The 24,824-nt window shown below is 45.2% G+C and overlaps 1 protein-coding gene across 5 annotated transcripts in view; it reads left to right on the top strand.

The window, feature by feature from the left end:
* The window catches only part of LOC118227548 (CD276 antigen-like), an 87,031-nt gene that overhangs the window by 55,993 nt on the left and 6,214 nt on the right, over window positions 1-24,824 (top strand). For all 5 annotated transcript variants that reach the window (XM_035418121.1, XM_035418118.1, XM_035418117.1 and 2 more), the window contains exons 6-7: window positions 5,823-5,864; window positions 11,183-11,219. In XM_035418121.1, the coding sequence (XP_035274012.1) occupies window positions 5,823-5,864; window positions 11,183-11,205 (65 nt within the window). In that variant the 3' untranslated portion in view covers window positions 11,206-11,219. The remainder of the gene's footprint in view (window positions 1-5,822; window positions 5,865-11,182; window positions 11,220-24,824) is intronic.

Here is a 24,824-nt window from a genome sequence, read left to right as displayed (position 1 = left end):
GTGTCAAATGAAGCGCTCCGTTGTTTCTGATATGTCATTAAAGTACTTGCCATGTGGGGGGAGGGGGGGGGGGGTTGGGGGGTCTGGCGGGGGGTGAGGGTTTGAAGGTTTCATCTTTAGAGCAGCCTCCATGATAATTATGTGAAACTCCCTCTGCGACGGGGGTGAGCGGCGAGCGTCTCCAGCGGCGAGCGAGAGCGCTGAGTCACAGCCTGTTCCCGAAGGTGAGAGATGAGGGAGGGAGGCCTCATTAACTCTCCCCCAACCAAACCCCCCCCCCCCCCTCGCTCCCCCCCACACCAACCTTACTTTCTGCACACCATAGCGAGCTGTAGCACGGCCCGATAATGAAGAAATGATGACTGCAGAAATGGCACTGTACTATAAGACTTGGTTCCAAGCCCAGTTCAGGCTGGAGATAAGCACAAAGAGAAAGAGGCCGTGGAATTAACTCTGGCGTGAGGGGGGAGGGGTGACTCTTTATGGCCCAATTAATGTGTCCAATTAAAGGTGTGTGTGTGTGTCACCAGGGGTCCAGATGTGGCTTCAACAGTTCTCTGAGAAGACCTTACTCTGACACCCGCAATTTCTCAACATTATAATTGTTTCACTCGTCCACCGGCACAATATTCAAAATTATTGGTCATGCTGTACAAGAATGATGTGGTGGTACTACTACCAGGGTGGTACTACTGGCCCTGTTACATGGTACATTTATTGTCTGACCTAATCTTACGACATACTGGCACCACTAACATTTCATTAATATCCAATCATGTCTGTCCCAAACATCGAGGTAGCAATGTTTGGCGTCTGCATAGCGCCCATCTTGTCTTAAGACAAATTGTAATAAACCCTTTTTCAATTTTAACTAATTTTGTGAGTTGTAAATTTTGACCAAGGTTAGTCCACGATATTGTTCTGCAAATTTGAAAATTCAGTTGTTTAGTATCTTTGATTAACAACTTTTATCAAGTAAAATGCATATTGTGTTTTATAAGAGAGGAGCTTCAGCCACTTGGGTTTCATTTTGTTAAAGGCTTAACAGTGGTGTTAGCTGTTAAAGGGTCTGAATTTGGAAATTGTCATTTCTACCGAATTCTCGCTCGCTTGACCGCGCGGTCTCGCTACCTCCTGAACTCGGGCAGAGCAGGGCAGCGGTGCAATTCGCAACTGTGACATCGCCGAGGCGAAGATAATCTCACCGGGATGTGCGGCGGCGGGGGGGTTCGGAGTCCGGGCGGAACGCGAAAACCCGGAGAGCGGAAAGCCGAGGCGACGGAGGCCGTTCCCGCGGCTGGAAGGTCATTAAGCGCGGTTCAACAATTAGCCGTACCAAACGAGGACCGCCGAGGAAGTGGGAGGTGGGGGGGGGGGGAAATAAAGGAAAAAAGTTTTTTGAAAATAGATGGATTGTGGGTAGTCACTGGCTCAGCTGTAATGAGATCTGCCCGGAGTTGAAGAGACATTTGAATAAAGGTCACAAGCTGGATGCCGTCGGGCCCCCAGGGTTTAAAAATAAAAATGCGGGATCCGGCGAAAATACACGGTATAGTGTAAACAGATATGTGTATATGATGTAAATAATGAAATGAAATAAAATAATTCACTACTGGTCAACTATCCATATGTCCAATTAGCAAAGGTTTGCAACCTCCTGAGTGTGTGATTTTTGAGCTCCAGCCCCTCCCCCCGCCCCCTTTCAGTACAAGGCATCAGTGAGTTACGTTCCCTCCCACGTCAGCCCATCAGTCCAGAGTGAAATGTGGTTCAGTTAACAGGTCACCGACTGCTTGATTAATGGCAGACAGGGACTCCATCACTGCTTCTACTCAGAAAGTTGCCTGCATTACCGATTCCTCCGCGGTCCTCTTTAGTTTTCTTTTACGAGCGTGTACGCACAGGCTCGAGCAAACTAGACGCACACGCCTAAACACACGCACGCACGTGCGAGCGCCTAACACATGTGCGCGCACCCGCTGGTACGCACACACCCGCTCGTGCGCGCACACCCGCTCGTGCGCGCACAGCCGCTCGTACGCGCACACCCGCTCGTACGCGCACACCCGCTCATACGCGCACACCCGCTCGTACGCACGCACCCGCTCGTACGCACGCACCCGCTCGTACGCACACACCCGCTCGTGCGCACACACCCGCTCGTGCGCGCACACCCGCTCGTGCGCGCACACCCGCTCGTGCGCGCACACCCAGTCGCGCGCGCGCAGATTGATATAAATACAGATAGTGCAAATGGGATTGCTGAGTGCATCCGCTATGGAGGGGACTCTGCAAAGCTGAGAAGTGGCGCCTAATTGAGGCCGCCTTATCTTTTAATGGCGTTCATGGGCACGGCCAAATTGAAGTTGACTCAGACGCGGGATAGCGGTGGTATAGGGGTCAGAGCCGCTATAAAGCGGAGTAACTCATATTTTCTCCCTGTCATAATCGGTGCGGCGCGGTGGATGTGTATCTTAACAGGACGGAGCAGCGCGCGAGATTGCACTTCGAGCTGAAAGAGCTCGTGAGAGTCTGCTAGCAGCGCGCCCGTTGGCTCAGCTCCAAGCAGGCAACTGATTTCGAAAGTGGTTGACAAAAAAAAAAAAAAAATCTTCTTCCTCACATTCATTCCCGGCCTCTCTCTGGCCCTCTTTAGGCAGGGCACATGCTAATTGGAAGGGCACCTTGGTCAGAATGGTTAAGTGATTGCACAGTGGCATTTTTAAAAAAGGAATCACATAAAGGGACTTTGCACAGTGCTGCCCGAGCTTCATCATTTCATGTCACTGAGACCCAACAAAGCAGGTACCCCTTGTGTTCATCCAGTATAAACAACTTCTGTTTATTAGGGGGAATTTGGAAGTACTGTACAAGACATATTCTAGCTCTCCCTTTGCTGCAGTTGTGGAAGTTGTCTATGGCCGTATGCTTCAAGCAGGTTGATTTATTTTTAAAAAGCCAGGCGCCATTTGGCGGGGTGTGCGGCGCGGTCGATAGGGCGGCCCGCTCTCTGGACGTGTACGAGTTCCGTTGTGTTTACGGAGGTGAGGTTTGATCCCCACCGTGACATGTTCTCGTCTGTCTGCTCTCCCTGTCTGAACAAACGCGGACTGTCTGCTCTCCTCAAATACAGACCGTCTGCTTTTCCAGCACAAAAATAAATAATTTACTGGGAATGTGTTTGGCGCTGTGTGCGTAATGTTAATAAGCAGGCTATTCAGCTCGTCTGCTTCGTCATTTTCTCATTCCATTTGCCTCAACAATTCCTAATTCAGTTAATCTCGCAGATACCGGAGAGTGTCTAAGTGGAATGAGCCACCAGCAACTCCTCCCTAGAGTTCATTTTTCTTTAATTTTTTTCTCTTTTTTCTACAGAAAACCTTTGAGGTAATTTCAGGATGCAACTAATGAACTAATGAAGGGTTGTACAGGTACTATCTTAATTGAGAGTTAAATGAGGCATGTTTTTAATTAGGATCACCTTAGAGATTTTTGAAGGTTTTCGAGGAAGTCGAGAACTTTAAGTGTAAATGAACTTTTTTTAGGCATCCAGTAATGTTGTACAAAATGGTGTACGAAGACAGTTTTTTTTATCGATAACAATTTTCTTGCAGGACGACTGAAAATTTGGACCTACGGAATTACCTTGGCAAATTTTGCAAATTGACCCAACGCGTCAGTAATTTTAGGATGGGTCATATTTTCCTCTGAGACCCAATCCAGTCTTCAGCACTGTATCTAACAGACGCCCCCAGTTTTGACATTGGGACATTGATGTCCTCAGCGAAAGAAAGAAAACTTCTGTCAGCTCTTGCTGCTTCGTGGCTCTTGCCTGGGGCTCCTGCTTTCAGAGCCAGAGGCTGTTCTTTCTCAACGTGGAGCTCTGCGAACAGGGGGGAACACAACTGTGGTCTTCTGAGCTTTTCCAAGGTCTTTCTGACACGACACATCACCGTGGATGCCCGCTGTTTTGGGAGCGATTCATCTGAAATGTACAGACTTGCCTGGAGTCATTTAAACTCACTGTCCTATTCAAATACTTGTGTGCCTATTTATGACACGTACTTCTACTTCCGTCTACTTCCATATGGCCCAATTGTTTATTTTTTTTAAGGATGCTAGCATTCTGATTGGCCCAGTGCTGATTGTGGTGGAAAAAAAGAGGTAAGGTTAAGGTTTGAGGTTTGAGATTTTACTTAACTTCGCCGTCTCCCAGGTAACGGCTTGGAGCGCGGCTGCCTTTCGCAGGGCAAGAGTATCGACGTGCTCTTTTATCGCGGCGCTGAACAGTGGATTAGAAGCGGAGTGTTTTCGGGAGATTAACCCACATCCTGTGTTCGTTTTTTAATTGTCCTAATTTAGGGAATTACCAGGGAAGGTGAGAGGGAAAGGTGACGAGCTCCGAAACGATGACGCGTCTTGCCAGCAGGTTTCTTCACTTCCTGTTGCCTGCTCACCACCCCCACCACCCCCCCTCAAGCAACAGCTGCCCTCATTAGGGAAGTGACAGAACAGGCCTGGTTTTTCAGCTAAACTTCCCCCTGGCGTCAGATTTCAGAAGAGGCCTCTGATTAAATCCGCGACCTTTACAAACGAATTCCAGAGGAAAATCGTTTCCAGATGATGATTTTGTGGAGGTAGACATAAACAGCAAGATGTGCTTTGAAAAGATTGTGGGGGGTGGGGGGGGGGGATAGCCCACTTGAAAAGCTCATGATTTGAATGGAACACAAGGAGAAATTATAACCCGTGGGCATACAGTATACGAGTATGCGTTTCTGAAATGTGAATGCAAAATAGATTGAAGGAAGGCTGGAAATTGAAGAGTGGGAGATGTGAATGAATGTAGACCTATGTGCGTACACACTTGAAAGCCTGCCCTTCAAACATGCACATATATGAGGAACTGATTTTGTAGAGGCTTTGCATCCCTGCCAATTACATGGACAGTAGGCTAGAAAAAAACATATTTTCAAAATACAATCATACCATGTACCCTTGATTAACAGTGAGCAAAAATGACCCCGCAAGCACTGACAAAGGGCTAGCTAGCTCTACCGAAATCCTCACCTCGACCGTTAGGAAGACAAATGCATGGCTGACTTCAGACCAACGGTCGTGGGGAACTTAACACCTACATCAAACTAATTAAACTCTGTTCGGGAGGGGTTCTTACATTTTCATGGAAATGTAATGAAGAACTGAGCATGTTGCTACAATGGCATTGCAGTGGGGTGCAGAACTGCGGTCCTGGAGGGCCGGTCGGTGTGCTGGTTTTCGTTCCATCCAGTTGCCTTAGCTTTAGTTTTCTGACAGCTCTATAAACTACACTTGTTCACTCGTGTACTTAACCACAATCAAATCTTTAGGATGCACTAGCACTCTGCAGCTATCATTGGTGCTTGTACAAATGTGAGCTCAAGATACGCTACTGCTAATTGAAAAATTAAGGGCACAAGTCCTGAAATGGGTCGGCTCGCGTTGTGTACCCCTGCCGTGACAGTATTGTTGTGATTACATCATAACCAATTATTCATCAATTATTCATCATGGTCTTGTGACCTTTGTGTGGAATAGGCCAGTGCCACGGTGGTGCTCTGGACAATCACTCGGTCCATGTCATCATGCGATTCTTTTTTGTAACTGAGCCAGGTGGGGGAAGCCGCACATGGTCCCACATGGTCCCCTAAGACTGTACCGTGAGGGAGGCGGATACAATAACCTGTAATGAACCACCTGTTGATCACAGGGCCCCTTTCCTTCATTCCGAATGGTGCATTGTGCCTCAGTTTAACCGTTTATTTTATATCCGTTTTTCATAGGGAAGGAAGGCAAGGAGCTTGAGGAGGACGAATCCAAGACAGGTCAGTAAGCACACATGCATGCAATACCTTTTCCAGGCTTACAGTAATGTTGTTGTTGTTGCTGCTGTTGGAACTTATACTACTGCTACCATTTACTGCTAGTATTGCGCTTTAACTACTTGAAGTAAGCTTTGCCTCACCCCCTGTACACACAACTGTGAACTCCAGTCACAGTTCTCTCTGTCAGCACCTTTGCAATATTATTCATTAAATGTGTGCGGTTGAAGCCTGAATTAATTCTGGCGATTAGCAGGCTGAGCGAGTCTCGGGCTCCGTTCACGGCCAAATGGAGTACCTGTGGAATTCCAAACAGCCCTCTCCCCAAACTGTTTATGCCATTAAAGTTATTCATTTGACTTCTTTCTTTAGTCCAGTTTAATTATTAACCATCTTCCCCGGATGGGCGAGCTAATTCCCTGTGATTTTAATAAGCTGAAAGGTGAACGAGGTGAGAGACGGCGGCTTCTCGCGTCCTCCGCACGTCCCCGTGAATAACGCGGCGCGGCTCCTCCCGCGGTCGGGGGGCAGGGGGGCAGGGTCGGGCATTTCGGAGCAGGCGAACGACCAGCGTACCGCACCGGGCAACGGGACCCGAACCGCGCCCCGATACCCCCCCACCCCCATCCTCGTTTCCGGAGGCCAGCTTGCGCTTTCGCGGCCGTGGCCGTGGCGCCCACGGGGGCGAGCGGCGCGGGGAGCCGCGCCGTCGTCCGCCATCGACGGGCTGGCCTTTTAAACGCTCCAGACACCCTCTTTGTTGCACCACCTGGCTCCAATTGTACTTACAATAGAGGAGGCTCCAGTGCCGAACAAAGGAGCCAAAATGAACCCCACTTTAATAAATGTAGGAGAATGGGGGGGGGGGGGGGGGGGGGGGGACATATTTCTGTGTTATCTTAATGAGCTGGCCAGGGTAGCGGGGGGCCGCCCCCGTTGAAAAAGCGGACCGATTGGAACAATGGGGCCGTGATTACTCGGGGACCGAGGCTGGTGAATTTTTTTGGACGGGGACGCGGCTCTTTTGTGCGTTTTGTGTTTGTTTCCTCGGCGGCCCGTTCGCGAGGGAGCCGGCCGCACTAAAAAGGCTGGGGTCCGCTAACGAGACGCCTGGAAGCAGGTGTTTGATTGAAGGTGACAGAACATACAGTGCCCCCGAAGAACCACCCCCCCCCCCCCCACCCCCTTCCTTTTCTGATACCCCCCCCCCCCCCGAGCCCTTCTCCTCCCCACCCCGGCCCCTCGTGGCTCGTTCCCGACCCTGCCAAAACCGGCCGGATTTCACGGCGGGGGCGCTGATCGTGTCTGAAGCGAGGTCTTTAATGAGCGAAGCGTGCGCCCCGAGGACCCGCTGGCCATCTCGGAGGGATCCGTGTCCTAGTCGCGCGCGCGCGCTCCTCGAAACGTACACCGCGACCCAGTTCTTTCACCGCTGAGAAAAAAAAAACCGACTGAGGAAGAGGGATGAAAAATGTCTGCTTTGGCCAAAGAAAGAGCGCATAAACCCTTTATCTGTTCCTCATCTGCAGGCTGCTTTCAGGTGTGTGTGTGTGAGTGACTGTGTTTGCATGTGTATGTGTGTGCATGTGTGTGTGAGTGTGTGATACTGTACATAGAGTAGCTTAGCAGATGGCAAAATGATGCAGATTACACTGAATGGGCTGCACAGCCCGTGCTTGTGATTAAACGTTTGGTTAAAGTTGGTAAAGGCCCTTGTGTGTTGTAATACGGTACGGATCGAATCCGGACTGTGCCGGTGCTGGCTGTGAATAGGAGACCCATTGGATGCCATATGATTAGGAAGCACTCCAGTCAGCAGTGTAACCCAACTCCGCAGTGAGAGTGTTGTTCGATAAGGTGCTTGTGAGCTGCCTGTGACATCATCTGCATAGTCACACAGTCCTCTAATGCAGTAACTGTAGTTAATTAGCTAGCAGCTTGCAGTAAATTGTGACTGTGTCATCCAAAATTAGAGAGGAAATGTGACAATTAAAAAAAAATGATTCCATGTCCTAATTCTGTTTGAAGTGAAGCTATTGCGGTGATATGTGTTATTGTACTCATGGCATGTTACTTTCTTCAGTTTTCCAACTTTATCAAGTGGGGTAACAACCAAGACTATGTTACATAGTCTGTAAAGTGTACTGTTATGTCTGATAGAGAGCCTGAGCATTCAAACTGTGATGCTATATCTAATGATGCTTTATGGCATATCTTGGAGAAATACTTGATCATCTCTCTAGAAAATACAATACAATACAATTCAATACAATGCAATGCAATGCAATACAGTATAATACAATACAAGTGTATTCATTCTGAAGGGGGCAATTTCTTACAGGGGTACACAGTGGCATTTCTACACATGGTATTAATTGTGATTTATTGTTTGTGATATATTGTCTTGTAATTTGCACTTTTTGTTGTGTCTTGTGATTATTTATCGTGCTGAATTTGCTGCTGTCTTGGAATAGACTTGTTTTGTAAAACTGGTGATTTGGTGCCATCGGACTGCACAAAAAATTTAAATCAAAGAGAAATAAGCATCTCCATGAGGGGATGAACAGAATAAATTACAAAAGCTGTGCAGGAATAGCTTTAGGAACAGCAGCAGAAAAAGCTTAATGAGCAGCAGCAGGGCAGCAGAAATAGCTTTAGGAGCAGCAGCTGTAATAGTCTTAGGAGCAGCAGGAATAGCTTTAGGAGCAGCAGCAGAAGCAGGAACAGCTTTAGGAGCAGCAGCTGGAATAGTCTTAGGAGCAGCAGGAATAGCTTTAAGAGCAGAAGCAGGAATAGCTTTAGGAGCAGAAGCGGGAATGGCTTTAGGAGCAGCAGCGGGAATAGCTTTAGGAGCAGCAGCGGGAGCAGCTTTAGGAGCAGCAGTGGGAATAACTTTAGGAGCAGCAGCGGGAATAAGTACAGGAGCAGCAGTGGGAGAAGCTTTAGGAGCAGCAGTGGGAGAAGCTTTAGGAGCAGCAGCAGGGACAGCAGAGTTAACGGTGCAGAGCCCAGCTCACTCACAGCTCACTCGGGGCCCTCTCGGGTTCCCCCGCCTCCGGCGCTTTAGCCTGAGAGCTCCCTTCTGTTTTTATCTGTAATCGCCCTGCTCGCTGAAGCTCAGACGGGGCCTCCTGCCAGCGCGCTATCCTCACCGGCCGAACCGCGGAAATTAACGGGCGCGTAGCGGACCGCGGCCCGCCGTCCGCCAAGTAAAACAGGCGGGGGGGGAAACGAAACCCCAGACGACTTTGTATTAGCAAGCGTTAATGAAGCTCAAATCCCCATCCTTGCGCAGTCACGAGGCGCTCCGCGCTTGTTCTTCGTTAATTAGGTCAGAGGGGTTCAAAACAACCTTTGTTAACCAGCTAATCGCTGCGCGCGAGACCGCACTTTTGGGCTCCCCTTTGGCACGCGTCTGTTTCTACAGCTTTCACAGCCGAAGAAAGCGAATACAGATGATAAGACTCCACAGACTTCTACAAAGAAGTAAGGGGGAAAAAATGACGTGTCTTGGGGCTATAGTGTGTCCTGGTAAAGCACTTTGTTCTTTGTAGTGAAGCAGGCAACAGTGGGCCTGGTATTGAATCCTGAACATGGCAGTTCTACTGTGGCTAGTTCCTAGTGGTGTAACTGAAGGATTAGTGTTTTCTGTGCTCTCTAGTATTCATGGAGGGCAGTTCAACATTATTCAAGGCTGGGAATACATTTGACCATTGGACAATTGCAAGAAAATAAAACCTCTGGCTAAAACGAAATTGTTAAATCTGAAGTGGAGTCTTAGAACTTTAGATTCAGCAGTTCAGAGACCGATGTGTCTGTGACACAGCCGGACATCTTGCCAATTTTGTTTTCTTTTTTTTTTTTTAGGGTCTTCCTAACAGTACTAAAGTTGGAGGTGGAGGTTCTGTATATAAGAAAAAGGGTTACAGGCTCGTCATCTCGTCCCTGAACCGCAGAGCCATGACCTACTAGCATTCTGTAAGGGCCTGCGGACCCTGTGCCTTTCTGACACCTCCGAAAAGGCCATCAGAACGTGCTAAGAGAGGCGAGAACAGAACCGAGTTAAAAAGCTTTGAGAGCACTGCTGCCAAAAAAAAAAAAGCCGTTCATGGAGAAAGTGAGGGCTGTACTCTCCGTCTTTGGGAATAATGAGAGCTGGTAGCATAGGTGAAAATGGTAAAAAAGGGCTCTCTGGTCTATTACAGAGACATCGTGCTCTTTGAAGAACCGGAGAACAGGAGGTTTGAAATCCCATTAAGAGACTAACCAAACCTGAGGCCTGTAGTGTACTGGTTTGAGCAGTAAAAGCTGTTTAAACCGAAATCTCCGTTTCTGAGCGTTTTTGGGTTTCGTTATGTGGGACACGACGTCTGTTGTACCCCTGAGTGAGGAAATGACCAGGCCCGGTGAAATTTTCAGAATCATTAAAACTGTAGGCACAAGCACATATGCATGAGCGTATCTGCCTGGTTAATAAATAATCAGATTGCTGAAGCACAGCGCCGAGCCGAGGAAACTGTTCCAAATTTATATATCTAGGCTTTGGGATTCAAGGGGAAACGCTGCTCCGTGTACTTGTGATTTGATAATCACCGTGTGCTGGCCGAACGCATAAAAAGAAAAAGGAGAAATAAATCGGAACGGAAAGGTTTAAGCAGGGGCATGTGCTGTGCCTTGCTGCCGTGTCGTGTCACGGTTAATGTCAACGGTAGTCAACTGCTCGCCCTGCAGGGCAGATCACAAACCCCAGGGAAACGACCCCCCTCCCCAGGGGGAACAGCATTCTTTTCGGCTGCTTGCGGTAATGAAATAACCACCGTCCTACCCCCCCGTGCCCTATGCTTCCTGTTGGCTACGGCAGCGACGGCATGCGGAGGTGTAGCGAAGGAGAGCGGGGAAAATCGGAGTGGGGGGGGGGGGGGGAGTGGGCGCGGGAGGATGCTGTAATTGAAATGTAGTCGTTCATTAGGGTGCAGGATCATTAAGTCGGATAAATAAATGAACCACGGGCGCTCCGGTCTTTCGCGCTTGGCCACCTCTCAGAAGGTGAGGGCTGTAATTTAGGGAGTCGTTACCGCGGGGATTTTCACGGGGCCGTTTCATGGGTCCCCCCCCCCCCCCCCCCCCCCCCCCCCCCCCCCCCCCCCCCCCCCCCCAGGGACAGGGACAGACCTCGGCGAGCCGCGTGCGTCATCGCGGTGCGCGACACTGCGCTCCTCACTGGGTTTCCTACTGCTAGTCTCCCTCGCTCCTTCTTCTCTTTCCTTCTCTTTGTAATTGGAACGTGATGGCGCTAACGCTCTCTCTCTGCTTTTTTGTAGCCATGACGCCGCTGAAGAGCTGAGGGGAGACCCCGAGGTAAGGGTGGGATCAGATGCATATCAAACTGAGCTTGACAATGCTTGACAAATACATAGCATTGTGTAACCACCTCAAACAGTGAAGATTCTGAATTTGTTTGATTCTGATTCTGATTCTGATTCTGATTCTGAGTTTGTTGCTTCACAAGAGGGGAATGGCCTATGACTCTCTAGGGTTTAAAAAATGTGTGGGTCATAAAGTGTCTTGGAAATTGGGAGTCGTGTTTTACGTTTTTGTACAAATGCACTTTTTTTAAAGTAACTCCAGATAATGTGTGAAATTCCTACATTTAAATGTAACAAATTGCCTCGCCTTAATGTGTTTGGCATGTATGCTGTATTAGCACAAATGATTCATTTGATTGGCGTAGATATCAATGGGAACAAGGCATAAAGCGCCATAGTGTTTTCAACAGAAGCGCGGTGTAACAGTGACGTTGTGTTTTCATCAGAAGTAGGGTGTAAAAAGCACCATTGCTTTTTAATCAGGAAGCGATGTGTAAAATTGCCATAGCGATTTCATCAGTAAGTGGTGTGTAAATGCACCATTGTGATTTCTTCTGAAAGTGATGTATAAATGGCGTCATAGAGGTTTCTTTATGGAGAGATGTGTAAAGGGACCATAGAGGTTTCTTTTGAAAGTGATGTGTAAAAGGCGTCATGGAGCTTTCTTTACAGATGGATGTGTAAAGGGACCATAGAGTTTTCTTTTCAGGTAGTGATATGTAAAGGTGCAATGGAGGTTTCTTCAGGAAGAGATATGTAAAGGCGCTATAGAGGTTTCTTTTCAGGAAGTGATATGCAAAGGTGCCATGGAGGTTTCTTCAGGAAGAGATGTGTAAATGCACCATAGAGGTTTCTTCAGGAAGTGATGTGTAAAGGTGCCATAAATATTTCTTCAGGAAGTGATGTGTAAAGGCGCCATAGAGGTTTCTTCAGGAAGTGATGTGTAAAGGCGCCATAGAGGTTTCTTCAGGAAGTGATGTGTAAAGGCGCCATAGAGGTTTCTTCAGGAAGTGATGTATAAAGGAACCATAGCGGTTTCTTCAGAAAGTGGTGTATAAATGCACCCTAGCGGTTTATTCAGGGAGAAGTCTGTAAAGGCCTCATAGAGGTTTCTTCAACAACCAATTTTTTAAGGATTCATCGCCTTTTAATCAACAAGCTGTGTGTGACAGCTTCATCACTTTTTAATCAGGAAGCACTGTGTAAAATCCACTGGCTCCTGCCTTTGGCCTCAAACAGCAGCTTGTAGAATGACATGGGAGCATTAGTTTCATTAGGACAATCAAGGGGCTTTAGAAGTCTTGACATTTTAATTTTAAAAATCATGGGTTGTACGTTGCCATGACAAATTAATTTTCCTGCCTGTCTTGAAATATCCTTTTGAACCACCTCTGCCCACCCCAACCAGGTCACTCCAAATAACTTTGATCATTTTGAACTGGCAGGACCAGGTATTGGAAAGGTACATCTGAGTTTAAACACGAATAAAGAGAAGGAAAAAAATACAAAAGGCATTGGCTGTGAAGCTCTGCGGAGATAGACTTGCTGTTCATCAAAAGCCTTTAGATCTGGCCTGAAAGAATGCACCAACATTTCTGAAAATTTAGAGTGTAGCTTAAAACTTTGGTTTAATCGAAATCGCACTTTAAAAAGAAACTTTCTGAAAGCGTGTTTCATGGTAACTAATTTTGGAGATCACCTGAGGTATGAGCTTTCCAGTCCCTACTGCAACATGTGTGGGGTACATGTCAATGATCTGCCTGGCCTCTCTTCCTGACCTCTCAGCCTGGTTTCCCAGTTTTCAGAAGCCCAGGGCTCTTCCACAACCGTACAGATGCAGTGATCTTGTTTCGATCTCAGATGGCAACCTGTTGCTCTGTTCACTGCCTGATCAGGTTCATTCAGAAATGTAGGATAACTGCTTTGGAATATTCTGGAAGGGACACACGGAGAAAACAGGATAGTGATCAACCTCTCCCTCAAGGTACTGAGTGAGTCTGAAGCTGCCTTATTGCAAAAGGGGCTCTCTCGTGTTCCATCAAATTATGTTGGTGAGTTTACTCTTGAAACTGAGCTGTTTAGTAGATTTATAGATTTATACATGTGTTCTCAGGTAGAACATTTGCCTTCATACATAAAGGATACCACTGACTTTTTGAATCATGTTAATCAGGTGAACAGTTTTACATGAAGGTGACATTCATGGTGAGACTGGTGTGTCTAATCTGTATACCAATATTCTACATAATACTACCTTTCACAGAGCACAAGAGAAATACCCAGTGATTACTTGATTGAACTTGCGAGCTTGTGCTATACAGGAATTACTTTTCATTTCTGTTCTGTTTTATATACAAAAACAAGGGACAGCAATGGTTGGTAATATGGACCCTTCTTATGCAAATTTATTCATGGGTAGATTAGAAGAGATGTCAATCCACAGAAACCCAAAGTTCAAGCAATTTATGCTCATGTGGGTAAGATTCATTGATGACATTTTTGTATTTTTGACAGGGAGTGAGTTTGACCTACTTGGATGTCTTGATGATTAGAATTCTGTACATCCTACCATTAAATTTAGTGGAAACAAAAGTAGTGAAGAGATAGATTTTTTGGATGTTAAAGTGAAAATTTCTCGGGGACAATTAACCACAAATCTATTTCACAAACCGACAGATAGGAACAGCATTCAGAGGGCAGATAGCTTTCACCCTCCTGCACTTCAATTGAGCTGACATTACTCTCATTTTGTAAGAATTAGGAGAATAGATCTTGCTGATTGTGAAAAACAAATGACTATTAAAGTGAATCGCTTTTGTGCAAGAGGTTACTTTAAACAAGGTGTATCTCAGCAAATGAAAAATGCTTCAGACAGAAATGAGTTGTATAAAAAGCCTCAAAAACAAATAAAAGAACGACAAATTGCACGTGAAATGACATGTAATTATAGAGAAAAAGAGATCTTCAAGGTGATTAAGAGACATTGGCATATTCTGTATGAAAATGAAAGATTTTGAGACTTTTACAGATAAACCCTTCATGTCATATAAAAGACAAAAATTTGGGTGATACACTTTCTTTTTCTAAAGTTGAAAGAAAAATCTACTTACTGTAGTTAACTGACAAGAGTAATTGGGGCAATTGAACTTGTGGGAAAATTGTACACTGTAATAACATGATTAAATCTGAAACTTTTGCTCATCCATGTCCAGGTAAAATTTTCAAAGTTAAGGATTTTGTCACCTTTAATTCCTTGACTTTGTTATCTATTTAATGAAGTGTTCCTGTGTCTTCATTTATTTTGGAGCAACCAATAGACCAATCAAAACCTGAATCTCAGAGCTCTTTCTGAAACAAGGGCTGACATTTGTTTATGATGTCTTTCTAGAGAAATGCATCAATGGAAATCATGCACATCCAAGTTGTTATCTACTTAAGTTTAAAAATACTCAACGATGTTACTCAATGATCCATGAATTTGTTCAGGTGTTCACAACTTAATTGGCAATTAAGAACTGCAGCAGTGTCTGCCAGTCTGACTACTCTTCAAAACATTGAGCGTGTTGCTCTTAATCTTATAAAGCCTGAGAAAGGCCAAATGACAGAGGTGTTGCTGCTACTTTATTTTCAGAAATTGTGTAAATGTATTATTTTTTGCACAATATCTTTCCGCATAAAGTTGGCATACATCAGGTACTGTTTTCCAAGGAAGTGTGCGCCATCACAAATGTGAGAATGCAGCAGTGAACCTGAACATTAATTGTAAACATTCAGTTTAAGATTCAGAGCCGCCGCTCAACCAGCATGCTACTCAACATTCACTGGGAGAAAGAGAACCTCCAGGGTCAAGCGTGAGGGAGTGGGCTAGAGGTCAGAGGTCAGAGGTTGTCTTCTGGTCCATTCTCTTCCTGTCCTGATTGGATCGGAGGGGGCTGAACGCATAACATTTCACTGCCTGGAAAAGCCCTGACTTGTCTCGTCTTTACTTTTCCTGAGGAGAAACTTTGAATATTTGAAGTGTCTTGCTCTGTCACTCAGTCACTGTAGGGGATCAAAGAAAGCTTTTGTGTCAACTGACAAATCTAGAAGCTATCCCCCTAGACCGTCTCCCTTCCCCTTAAGCAGTGTACAGACAGTGTGTCATAAACCTGTGCTTTGTTGCATTGTCGGGTTGTGCCGTCTTTTAATTGACTTCGCCAGAGGCGCAAGGCAAGGGGAAGGACTATCATCTGGAGAGTGGTTACAGTAAAAGATCAGCATATTAACATCACATGGAGAAAAGGTTGTTGTTTTCTTTCTCCGCTGGGTAATATTATATAGTTTTACATTGTTTTATATATCAAGAGTCTTTAAAAAATCGAACTACAATTTTTACAAGTTGAACATCTGGTGACTGAGCTTTTGTCTGGAGTACAGACAGCAATAGAAGATTGGTGCCGATCAGCGAAATAAGAATATCGTATGGAAAATTCAGTTATTTGGAGAAAACACTGTTTTAGGTGTGCGACCGGGGAGCTGTAGCCTGTCGGCACACATTCTCAGGCCTTGTCTAACATACACTGCATGGCCATAATCATGTAGACACCTGACTTCCATCATCTCACCCTAAATTATGGGCATTAATATGGAGTCAGTTCACCATTTTCTGCCATAACAATCTCCACTCTTCTGGGATGGCTTTATACTAGATTTTGGAGCATTGCTGCTGGGATTTGCTTCCATTCAGCCAGAAGAGCATTAGCGAGGTTGGGCAGTGATTGGGCGATTAAGCCTGGCTCGCAGTTGGCTTTCCAATTAATCCCAAAGGTGTTAGATGGAGTTGAGGTCAGGGCTCTGTGCTCTGGGCCATTCAAGTTCTTCCACGTCGTTTTTGACAAAACTATTTCTATATGGACTTCACGGTGTGCCCGGGGGCATTGTCTTGCTGAAACGAACTGGCCTCCCCCAAACTGTTTGGGGAGCACAGAATTGTCATTGTATACTATAGCATTAAGATTTGTCTTCTGTGGAACTAAAAGGCCTAGTGTATTGAACCATGAAAAACAGCCCCAGACCAATGGGTGTCCAGATACCTTTTGGTCATATCATGTATTTGCCAGAGATACAACCTCAGAGTTACTGTATGGACTGACCAATCAACTGAGTAGTGTGAGTACCTGGAAGTAGTGTTGTCAATTCTGCCTTTTCAAGTTGCTCATTATGCATTGCATGGATTTTCTTTGTCATTATCACTGATGCAAAAAGTATGAATTAAATGGAAATGTAATAAAACAACTAACATAGCAAACATAACAAACAAACATAACATAATAGAACAATGGTGCATTCTTGGGTTCAATAAAACATGAATTTGGAATACACTTTCAAAGTTATATGCATTTGAGAGTTCTGAAGCACCCTGATAGCCGAAGCATTCATATCTGTGAGCTTCCACTCTACTTGTTCAGTTCATTTCCATCACACATTGAGTATGGGCAAGCGGTTTGTAATACCAATAAAAAATGGAAAGAAAGGGGAATATATTAAAAGACAAAGCTGGAAACACGACTAAAGAAATAGCCGCTTTGCTATCCCGCTGTATGAACCTAACATTTTTTGGATTGAAAGCCTAATAAATGTAATACAGCAGTGTTGTTTGTTCAATTTGCAGTTTTCAAATTGCTGGAGGTGAAATACAACTCTGCAAAGTAAACTGTTTGAATCCTTGAGTACCTTTAGATTTGCATGTCTATGATGTCCCAGAGACTAATCTTGGCAAATATTTCAGCTGGCAGACTGTGGAGACTGGCAGAGGGAAATGTGAAGTGCAGAAGTGTCAGAGAGCTTATGTTTCAGCGAGCTGGGAATACATCAGTCCATTTAAAGGACACAGACAAAACGGCAGAAGGCTTATATTGCAGATATCAATAATCGGGCATCTGGCCTACTAACATAATGCCTACATGCATTGCAGGATTGTGTTATGGCGCATAATCGTGAGTACAGATATCACTAATGTCTGTGCTGTGAGGAATACGTTCAAGATAACATGGGGCGGTATTCAAATTAAGAGAGACGAAAATGCAGAAGCACTTAGATGGATGTACTGCTATATACTTAGAGTATACAGATGTGGCTACAAGGCCGTTCATCATTTTGATGTCCTGACCTTGAGTTAGATTGCAAACGTTGTGAGTCTCTGAGTCTTCTGCTGAATCATGGCGGAACCGTGTTTTGTATATTTGTATCAATTAATGACCGCATGCAGCGTGAGGTACATTATATTTCATAGCAGCGATATTTCAGTTCCGCGGCTCCGTGAGTTGTTTTTACCGGCCTCTGTTTAATATAGGCTTCACATTTCCATATTTGCGCTCTTTATAATTTTCAACTACCTCTGACCTTTATACAGAAAGAAATTATTTCATTTCAACATAAGTAAATTCAAAATCATATAAATGTTCAAATGATTATTTAAAAGGTCATTTGTTTCCTTTCTTTTCATGATACTGGGGTCTGGCAGTGAATGTTCTGTGATCCAACCTATCATTCATGAATCATGAATCGTGAATCACCATTTTGAGGTGATGCTTTATGGATGACAAGCTTTATTGAAAAAGACAACTGGTGCAGTGCAGTAGGGGGCTTTTTTTTCTCCTTATACTCGTTTTGATAACCATTGCAGCTTTTAAGTGTGCCCCAGAATGCACTGCACCTCATGGGGCAGAACGGCGGAGATAAGAAAATCGGGGTCACACGGCATCTCAACCATGAGATGCCATTAAGCCCGAGATGAAATTTCCAGAAGTCTGGTGTCCCAGTGGCTCTTGACCCTTTCCAGGAGATTAGTCAGAACACGAAGAACAGAGCTGTAAAGACAACGTCACAAAAACGAAATGTTCCACAAAGATGTAATTACAGTTATAATTACAATTCTAGGAATTTTCATCTCCTAGATCAGTGAGGACTTGCTCTTTAAGATCAGCAACCAGTTCAGACTCAAGAAAGCAGGCGAGGTGGGGAAACTGTAACCAAGTGCAATAATTGATGAAATCAGCAACAGCCGAAACCAGCACGCCCTTACTGCTGGGCACTTTCTCAAAGTTACGGTGCTTAAACACAAGATGCAGTACTCCATGAACAGGGAGAAAATTGGATTTTTTTTTTTTTTTTTTTTTTTTTTGTGGCTTCTGTTTGTTTCTGGAGTATGTTTTCTCAGATTCAGAGCTATCATAGGGAGCTTATCGTGCTGAAATTCATGAGGAATGTGAATGCGAATTTTGCATCCGTATCTGTAACCGATCAAATTCGCCAATTCGTTTAATTATAAAGAATACGTAACAAATTGCATCTTTCGGTTTCTTCCCATCTTATTGATTGAATAGCCTGGAACTAAAACATTTGCTGTTTTCAAGTCGCTCTACGCCAGCCTGACCTCATACAAGTCTCATCAAAACTGTAAACAAATAAAATACCCGGAGAAACGAATAAAGGAAATATTTAACAATAGCTAACTACAATCGGAGCAGTGGTCTGTGTAGAGGGGATCTGAAATTTAGCTTCTAGGTTCATTTATTTTCCACTGGGAGAGAGTAGATATTAATAATGCTCAGCTGACAGACCCTCTAGGTACAATTAGTGGCAGATAATGGTTCTCTTCTTGAAAAGAGCCCTCAAATATTTATTTAATCGTGGTCCTCCCGCTCATGGCAAAACTTTTCACTCTGTGCACTCAAAATATTGTTCTCCCTTTCTCATCCCGGATAATGTGAATCACCTATTTTGGCTTGTTTGCAAAAGGAACAATGGCAGTTGGCCAGCAGAAATCTAAGCAAGAGAAATGGAGTGGGTGGGGTTGGGGGGGCAAAGGGGACAGGGAGGGAGAAGCTTGTCAAAACCACTTTGTTATTTTAAATGAAAACCTTTTGCTTGGGAAATCTGCGACAGAAGCGCCTGTCTTTTCTGTTATTCTGACCTTTTCCAAGAGGAGATGAGGTTTCTGGCTACCCAGGAAATGGCTCTCTCTCGTGGGGTAGCAGTCTCACCGGCCTGATGTTTATGTGGACAGACAGGACGGTAACTCCCTCACCACTGCCTGCGGGAGTTCGGTTCTCTCCGTTCCTCTCTCATCCGGATCTCTCGTATCCGATTGGCTTATTTGTTATTTATTTTCATGCGGACATCAGCCCCCTGCTCGTATTCATTTCACAGAGTGGATTTGACTTTGATCGATCGTGATGATTTACATAAAGTGCATGCAGATGACATAACCAGACTGTGGTTGGAACCATAGTAGGTGGTTAAATCAAGGCTCTGTTTAGCACCAGGTTGAACCATCAGTTTATCTGATGAAGATACATGTGGTAGATAATTACAATAGAAAACAATACTAAACTTAAAGTGGCATAGTGCTATGCAGTGCTTATTATTAACCCACGCAGTGATTGACATGTAACAGCAGTGAAGCCAGATGTACTGGAGGCACAGGTGTACAGACTACGCTCTGCATCCTCGCTCTTTGGGAACTGATACCCTTCATGTAGACACGGATATCGAATGCAAATTTGAAGCACTTAAATGCTTAGTAAAATTTGAACGAAACACTCATGCAAATCACTGAGAACTTTTTTGTTTTCTGTTACTCATTTTTATAAACAAATAGTCTTTCATGAAAGAGGTACTTTGATCTGACTATTGGTTAAAAGAGACATTTCCACTACAATGGTCAGTAATCATCTGTAAATTCAGCTGTGTTTGAAGTTGTCGTGTGTCTGGCCCAGGTCTGGAACACAGCAGTGCCCTGGTGCCATTGGCCTTCCGAAACAGGAAGTGTTTTTCTATGGAGGACCCCACATGTGCTGTTCTTGACTTTTCTTTTCTTGTCTTGTATGCTTCATAGGAAGCAACTGCCCCTGGGCTCGATTACCCTGTGCTGGATTACTCATAGTGCAGATGAGTGCGTTCACTGCGCTCCACCTCCCCCCAGGCTCTCGCAGCGCTCGCTGCGTCTCAGCTCGGCTGTGACTTACCCAAGGCTGTTTGCTGCAGCGCAAGTTCTGACATGAGCTCGCAGTCCACGCGACAGCCAGCGCGGGCGGAAGCTTCCGGCGAAACGTGACCCCGCGAACACCGCTTAGTATTCGGGTCCCGGTCTACGAGTGTCCCCCGTCCCAAATGCCCCCTGTGTCCCGAATGCCCTCAATCACATGGACGGGGACCCGATCTCCCCACAGATTACTTTCCAATTACTTTCCATCCTGAGTGGAATGCGCGCTCGACTGTCTTATCTTCCGCTTGATATCTGAATCTCCCGACAGGAGTCGACGCTGTAAGTGATGGCAGATGCAGGATTTGAAGCACAAACAACGTGATTTAAACGGTGTATCTTTCTGTGTTTACCCCGCTCTGCAAATAAGAAGCTGCATAATTTTTCGACTGTAAATCTAAAGCAGCATTAATTCATTCCGCATTGCGAGGTATTTTCCACCTAGGGCATTAATCAAAGAACTGAACATCAAGGAGTTTATGTAAACACTGTGGATTTGGCTGCTCCCAACTGGGAATATGTACAAAATTCCAGTAAGACGCGTTATAAGATTCTTTAATGTGTGCCGTTTAGAAGTGTGCCTGCCTCTTCCGTAGTTCCTCGTAAGAAAGTACACTGTCAAAATGAAAGGAAGCAGAGATGGATGTTTGTACTTTGACAAACTGAGCCAAGAGATAAACTGCACATTGCAGAAAACAAGATTCCATAACTGATAAAATGGGACAAGGATCAGAGAACTTGTCAGAGCTTTGTAAAGAAAAAAAACAACTGAGGTTATTGCTTGCAGTTTCCTCCATTGTAATACTCTTAGCATTAGAGAAAAGAAGCATTTCCACCCCATAGGCCAGTTAGAGAGCTCATTAAAATGTACCCATAATGCAACACTAACTTCAACTCGATTTTGTGCTATACCAAGGTCAGAATACAGTATTATTATTTTTGAAATGATAAGAATAATAGCACTATCATTAGTAGTGGTAATAGTAGTAGCTAAGTATTTTAAGTGGTTTTTCACATTGCCTAAGCTTTGAGTCATTTTTCAATTGATTTCAGATCATACCCATTTTAATGAATTGGCAATCCATCTGTTAATGAGTGTGCTTGAGGGTAGTGAGTGGGAGAGGGAGGGAGGGAGGGCAGCAATGAATTTTTACGTGCGAGTGTGCACAGTGTGCCGATTGGATTCCGAGACTTCCAGTGCACCATTCATTCCAGGTTTATAGGCTGCCAAAGGTCTTGTGAAGACCTTTTTTTTTCTCATTTTTTTTTTAGCTTGCAGCAGCTCACATAGAAAAAAAAATTGGAAATGTCTTGCTTGGCATTCTTTCTGTGTTAAATCCATTCAATTCTCGCTTGCTGTTTACCTGTTCATTGTTTAGTATTATGTGATTCGTGGTTTTGCTGGGGTTTTTCCCTTTCCAGTTGAACATCCAATGCAGAGTACTGTTTTAGTTTTAGTGATCTAGCCTAGGTACTGAGAAAACTGAGGAACTGATTTTAACCATTTTCTATTTATGTTATAACCTCTTAAATACCATTACCAATTAAACAGCTAAAACAATTTAACGAAATATCACACACTGTACAGATTACAATGGTGCAGTCATTTTCAGCTTCAAAAAAAACGACTTTCAGACTTTCATACTTCAGTCAATGTCAGTATAGGGCTCTTCTGTGATTAATTACATACAGGTGAGAAGAGCTGTCAATCTCAAAATGTTTCTTAAACCATTGTGACTCCCCCCAACAGGACAGGTGTAAAGTAACAGTTTTCAATGAACTCTTTCTCTGTCTGTTTTTACTTTGTACTGATGATTCAAGGACTTCTCTGTTTTGTGCTTTTTTATGTTTTTTTTTCTCCTCCACACAAACTCTGCTGGATTTCTTTTCAGTTGTTTGAGTGTGGATGCCATCGAAATGAACCGTGCACTCTGGCCTCAAATTCATTTTAAGAGTGCCAGGCAGCAAAAAATGCCTTCCTCTGTGCCTAGTGGAAACTTGCCTGTAAGAACTTTAGCAATCGCTCAGTGAATAAGAACAATGGAAATCCTTGGGATATCCTTAGTTCAGCAAATTACTAGTGAAGTCATCTGCCTGCCAGAAAAGGGCCTTGGGGTATCCGTGCTCATCTCGCACCTTTAACTTCTCGACAAGATTAAAGGAATGGATGCACTCAACGAAAACTTGAAACTGCTGCCACTTCTGTGCACCTTCACGCAGCGTTCGGAAAAACGAACACCGTCGAGGGGAAGAAACTAATCGGACCCCATCCCGGGAGCCAATTTCGGATGAAAACAGCCACTCTGGAACGTGACCCGCGCTGAACCGCTCTTTTTTTTATTTTCGTATTTTACTGTTTTATTCGCGGCGCCTCTTTCACCCCACCGCCAACGAGTCGCTCCTCCACCTTCGGGGGTCGACTAGGGGAGCCTCTCCCCGGACGCGGTGTCTTTTTTCGCGCGAGTGCGGAGGGTGGAGACGAGCGCTCTTTCCCCGCCCGCTCCGTCCTGCCTGCGGAGGGTGGAGACGAGCGCTCTTTCCCCGCCCGCTCCGTCCTGCCTGCAGAGGACGGAGACGAACGCTCTTTCCCCGCCCGCTCCGTCCTGCCCGCGGAGCGTCCGCCGCAATTAACACCGCGGGGCCGCCGGAGGAAGCGGCGGAAACCGCGCGAAACGAAGAAAGGGAATTACCCACGAGGCCTCTCTCCGCGCGTCACGCCTGGGTCAGGTCGGGAAACCGCGACAGTGTTCAAGCAGACACCCGAGGCGCCCCAGCTTTTGTTTTGCCGTTGAAGGCGCACGCGGTTAATTGGGAGATGGGGGGTCCTGTTTTAAGCCTTTTCTTCATGCGTCGTGTCAGGTTTTTATTTATTTTTACACATCGCCCTTTATGGGAACGGCGATGGTTCGTCTGCTTCATTGCGCGCGGGCATCGAACGCGTCGGCGCCGAGAAAGAGTGCACGTCTTCGTTTGATGCGAAATGCGTTTATGCAAAGAGAGATGAGCAGCGCGGGCCTTGTCAGCGCGTGCGGCACAAATCGTTCCGGCGACAGTATAAGGTAACCAGATAAGCGGTGCGTCGAGGCGGCTTTGCGTTATCTGCTAGGTTAAGTTGCTTCGAAAGTCTCGTCCGTCAAACCTGCTGTTTCTCGTTTCGTCGTGGAGAAATGCGCGGTTGCGTCGTGTGGCACTTTTGTCTTTTGTTCACTGCAGACCGCAACGTTTATACGTATGTAGGACTATCTATGAAAGGGCTGTAATTCCTACGTGGATCACCCAATATGGATGTAAAGACCCTCAAATTAGGGCTGACAGTCTTCACTGTGTCCTCATTCATTGTTTTATTTCAAATCGAATGTGCTGGTGTGCAGTGCTAAAACAATAAAAATGATGTCACTGTCCAAATATTTACAGTATAGACTGCACTGTACATACACTCAGTGGCCATTTTATTAGGTACATCTGCTTGTTAACGGTAATAGCCTGCTCCTCCAAACAGTGAAGCATGTAACTGCAACTCTTTACATAAAGCATGCATACATGGTGAGGAGGTTTAGTCATTTTTTTGACTTTGGTATGATTGTTGGTGCCAGATGTGGTGGCTCCAGCATCTCAGAAACAGCTTCCCTCCTGGGATTTTCATGCCCCACAGTCTCTAGTGTATAGAGAGACTGGTGCATTGAATAAAAGCATTGAGTCAGTGGCGGTTCTGTGGGCGAAAGCACCTTGTTAGTGAGAGAGGTCAGAGGAGAATGGGAAGACTCATTCAGGCTAACAGAAAGGCCACAAATGCTCAACTAACAGCTGTTTGCTACAGTGCAGAAGGGCAGCTCCGAATGCACAATGCGTCTAACCTTGAAGCGGATGGGCTACAGCGGCTGAAGAAGACATTGGTTTCCACTCGATGACGAGGCTATAGTGGGCATTTGATCACCAAAACTGGACAACTGAAGATTGAAAAAATGTTGCCTGGTCTGACTAATCTGGATTTTGTCCGAATTTGGCTTAAACAGTAGAACCGACAGATCTATCCTGCCTTGTGTGAACAGTGCAGGCTGGTGGCGGTGCTGAAATGATGTGGGAGATGTTTTTTGGCACACATTAGGCCCCTTAATACCAATTGAGCATCATTCATATGCCACAGCATACCTAAGCATTGTTGCTGACCATGTGCATCCCTTTATGACTAGTCAAATTGATACTATCAGCTGGATAATACGCCATGTCACAAAACACATCTGGGAACATAACAGTGACTTCACTTTAGTCCGATGCCCTGCAAGCCCCCCAAATATCCATCCAATAGCACTGCATGGTGCTATTGATTTAGCATGGACCAAAATCTCAAAGGAATGCTTCCTGCACCATGTTGAATCCATGTCCCAAAGAATTCAGCCTGTTCTAGAACTAAAATGGGGTCCTACCTGGTAGGTGTACCTTATAAAGTGGCCAGAGAGAGAGAGAGAGGGAGAGAGTATCTTGCTGTATTGTGAAACATATTCACAGATATGAAAAACACATATTAATAAGATTCAAAATTCCAAAACAAATTTCCCTCCCTCACAAATGAAC

Source organism: Anguilla anguilla, chromosome 5 (assembly GCF_013347855.1).
Source record: "Anguilla anguilla isolate fAngAng1 chromosome 5, fAngAng1.pri, whole genome shotgun sequence".
Lineage (NCBI taxonomy): Eukaryota > Metazoa > Chordata > Actinopteri > Anguilliformes > Anguillidae > Anguilla > Anguilla anguilla.
The sequence above is the reverse complement of the archived record's forward strand: the minus strand, read 5'-3'. Positions and strand labels throughout refer to the sequence as shown.